Below are 3,776 nucleotides of genomic sequence, written 5' to 3' on the forward strand. Positions count from 1 at the left end.
GCCAATGGTAGTCAGACTGCCGTGGATAGTCCAGCCTCAACTCATGTATCTCCTCCTTGCAAACCTGACGATCGAAGGCAGACGTTTAAGCCTCTAACAATACCATTTAAACCTACCACACTCCCTACGTGCTCCAAGGCCTCATTTCGCCCACCTCCTTCACTTAAGGGGATTTTTGACAGAGCACTAGACGCGATCCGCTTGCAGGTCTTGGGAGAATTAAAAAATGCAAGTTTCTCTAATGTAGGGGAAGTGGCAATGAAGGCTAACGTGTGTTATGAGGGCATTCGACAACTCAAAGGTGACTGTTCTTCACTACAGGCACGAGTGGATTCTTATGTGGGTGCGGTCCATGCTTACCTTGCACTAGAGAAGCAGGCAGCAAAGTGTCATCATCCTGCATTGCTAGAGGACAAAAGGCTGGATTGGCATCAAAAGATTGAGGATACCAAATCTCTTCATGATAAAGCGCAAGAAAAGCATAGAGAGCAAGTCATGAACTTTCTCATTACTCGGAAGAAATAAACGATCTTGAAGCAAAACTCAAGCAAGCACGAGAGAAGGAAAAGACATTGCGAAGCAATTTAGAAGCTGGGGATATATCTTTAATCTCATTGCAAGATGATCTTCAGAAGTTGGAGAGAGAATTAACCGAGTTTGACGATATCCCTATTTTGAGTCCTGAAGAGGAAGCCTTACTTCAAGAGCGAAGAGTTGAATTGGAAGATATGCGGGCTTCTCTGGATGTTGATCCATAGGCACTCAGATTTTTTTTTTAGACTATCTATATTTCATCCATTTTTTTTGTAGCCTAATGGACCAAATGATTCTAAGATGTTTGTTTGTCTTAATCGTTTCTGCGCAATAACACCCTTTCAGCGTGTTACATTCCATTATATTTATTTATACAAACAAATACTTACAATACTGTTTATTTAGCCGTTCACAGTTTAAACTCTTGCGGGCCAGGAGTAATTATTTTGATGTAATTTTTTTTTTTGGTGTGGCTGCACTTGAACAAAGTGTTTGCTCAAACTGCCTACGTACTTGCAAAGCTACCAAGATGACAACTTGCAAGATCAAGCCAACGTAGTTCAAGAGAGGGATTTTTTTTTTTTGGAGGTGTGGCTGCACTTGAGCTACATGTTCACCCAAGTTGCCTACGTACTTGTGAAGCACAAAGTGTATTTCACAAGATTAAGCCGACGTAGTTCATAAAGGAAGAAAGGAGTATTTTTTTTTTGTGGAGATTTTTTTTTGTATACAGTTTAACCTCTTGCTTAGGAGCTTGGACTTGCAGTTTACGCTCTTGCTTAGGAGCCTTCACTGTTGGGATTTAAGAATAGTAACGCTTTAAAAACTTCCCATTGATTGGGCCTACCCGAACGCCGTCTTCATCCACGATTTTGTAAGCACCATTTGTGTAGACCTCCTGTACCACGTATGGACCATCCCACTTAGAGGTGAACTTGCCAACTGGCTTATGAGAGGTGATGATTGGTCTTCGTACTGCAAGGACGAGGTCTCCTACTTGGAAAGAACGAGGGCGCACCTTTTTGTTAAATGCGCGTGATAACCTTGCTTGATAGCACTGGAGTTTTTGTTGAGCTTCTAATCTTTTTTCATCGAGAGCCTCTAACTCTGCTAATCACAATTTGTCATTTTCATCATCCGTGAGTCCTTCTTGAATAGCGATGCGCAAGGAAGGGATCTGCAACTCCAAAAGCAACACGGCCTCCACTCCATACACCAACGCGTACGGGGTTGCCTGAGTAGGTGTTTTGTATGTGGTACGATATGCCCACAACGCCTCACCAATTCTTTCATGCCAATCTCGCTTTGACTTTGCTACTACTTTTCTCAACAAGTTGCAAAGAGTTTTATTAAAGGCTTCAGCCAAACCATTTGCAGAGGCATTGTACATGGATGACTTGTATTGTTTGAACTTGAATTTTTCTCCCAGACTTGTCATCAGATGGTTGAAAAATTGTTTCCCATTGTCAGTTGTGATACGTTGAGGTACACCATATCTGTAGATGATTTGGGTTCTAATGAAGTCCACAACATTTTCTTTCTTCACTTCCCGTAGTGCGATGGCTTCTGCCCATTTTGAGAAGTAGTTAGTGGCAGCGAGGATATACTCATGTCCATATGAGGCCTTTGGAGTAAGAGGTCCCACAACATCAAGTCCCCAAGCTTCAAAGGGCCATGAAGAAACAGTAGGATGCAACGGCTCCGGCGGTTGGTGTATGAAGTTTGCGTAGAACTGACAAGGTTCACATTTTTTCGCAAAGTCCATACAATCTTGCACCATGGTTGGACAGTAATACCCCATTCTCTTTACACGATCATGAAGTTTAGGCCCAGATTGATGAGCACCACAAATGCCAGAATGAACTTCATACATTGCTTCAGTAGCTTCGTCCTTGCTTAGACACCTCCACCATTGGCCTGAAAAGGAACGTCGGTAGAGTGTCCTTTTATAGTGAATGAACTTTGGAGCACGTCGACGTATTTATACCTTGTGTCTGGGATCATCGGGTAGTTTTTGGTGGTCCAAAAAATCAATGATAGGTTGACGCCAGTCATCTTCATCAACTGTGTAGACGCATATCATGTTGGTTGTGTCTACATTTTCTTCTCCTTCAAGCGATGATACTACCCAACGATTGCAGACTGGGACTTTCATAGACTCTTACGCCCCAAAGATGCCAAAGTGGCTGCAAGATTAGAAAGCGCGTCAGCCAACTTATTGGCACTCCTTGGCACATGACCAACATGGATGTCGTCAAGTTGATTCAGTAGTTGTAATGCCTGTTGATGGTAGGGAATCAAGTCTTCCTTTTTCACTTCATATTCACCAAGGACTTGGTTGACCACCAGCTTTGAGTCTCCATATATGTCCATGTCCCTGACACCTATTTCGATCGCCATTTGAAGACCGAGTATGAGAGCTTGGTATTCTGCCATATTATTTGTACACAACTGAGTGAGTGTAAAGGCATATGGCATAAGATGATTTTGTGGAGTTACGAATACAACTCCAGCTCCAGCTCTATCTTGCCTTGCCGCACCGTCAAAGTACATTTGCCATGGAGGTAGGACGTCTACATAGAAAATTTATTCTCCTGGGAGGTCATCTGAAATTTCCCACTCTGCTGGCATTGGATGATCAGCAAAGAAGTCGGCGATAACTTGACCTTTCACAGCCTTTTGAGGCACGAACACCAAGTCATACTGCTTAAGCAACATTGCCCATTTCGCAAGTCTTCCAGACAAGACTGGTCTTGAGAGTATATACTTGATTGGATCAGCTTTTGAGACCACATGTATGGTATGCGCCTGCATGTAGTGCCTCAACTTCTGGATGGCGAACACCAAGGCAAGACATATCTTCTCTATGGGCGCGTAATTCAACTCAGCTCCAACCAAGGTACGACTCAAGTAGTAGAGTGCTCTCTCCTTGCGGTCTTCAATTTCTTGAGCACACATTGCCCCCGGTGAGCGTTCTTGTCTTTGCTGCAATGTAGAGGACAAGTGGCCTTCCCGAATTGGTGCCCCAAAGATCGGCGCGGCGCCAAGTACTTCTTCATGCTATCAAAAGCATTTTTGCATTTTTCATCCCATTGAAATGGAGCATCCTTTTTCATGAGATGGCTAAACGGCTGGCAACGCCCGGCTAAGTTAGAGATGAACCTTCGGATGTATGCCAAACGTCCTTGCAATCCGCGCAACTCTTTCAATGTCTTTGGTTCCGGCATTTCGTTGATAGCTTT

At 43.6% G+C, this 3,776-nt stretch overlaps 1 protein-coding gene across 1 annotated transcript; it reads right to left on the reverse strand.

Moving 5' to 3' along the window:
* Window positions 1-2,685: 2,685 nt before the first annotated feature.
* LOC141607979 (uncharacterized) lies at window positions 2,686-3,087 on the reverse strand. Its single transcript, XM_074427328.1, has one exon. The coding sequence runs from the start codon at window positions 3,085-3,087 to the stop codon at window positions 2,686-2,688; it is 402 nt and encodes a 133-aa protein (XP_074283429.1).
* Window positions 3,088-3,776: the final 689 nt, after the last annotated feature.

This window comes from Silene latifolia, chromosome 10 (assembly GCF_048544455.1).
Source record: "Silene latifolia isolate original U9 population chromosome 10, ASM4854445v1, whole genome shotgun sequence".
Lineage (NCBI taxonomy): Eukaryota > Viridiplantae > Streptophyta > Magnoliopsida > Caryophyllales > Caryophyllaceae > Silene > Silene latifolia.

Bases quoted from the DNA above. Each gene is read 5' to 3' on its own strand.
- LOC141607979 (XM_074427328.1), bottom strand. From the start codon at position 3,087: ATGTACTTTGACGGTGCGGCAAGGCAAGATAGAGCTGGAGCTGGAGTT.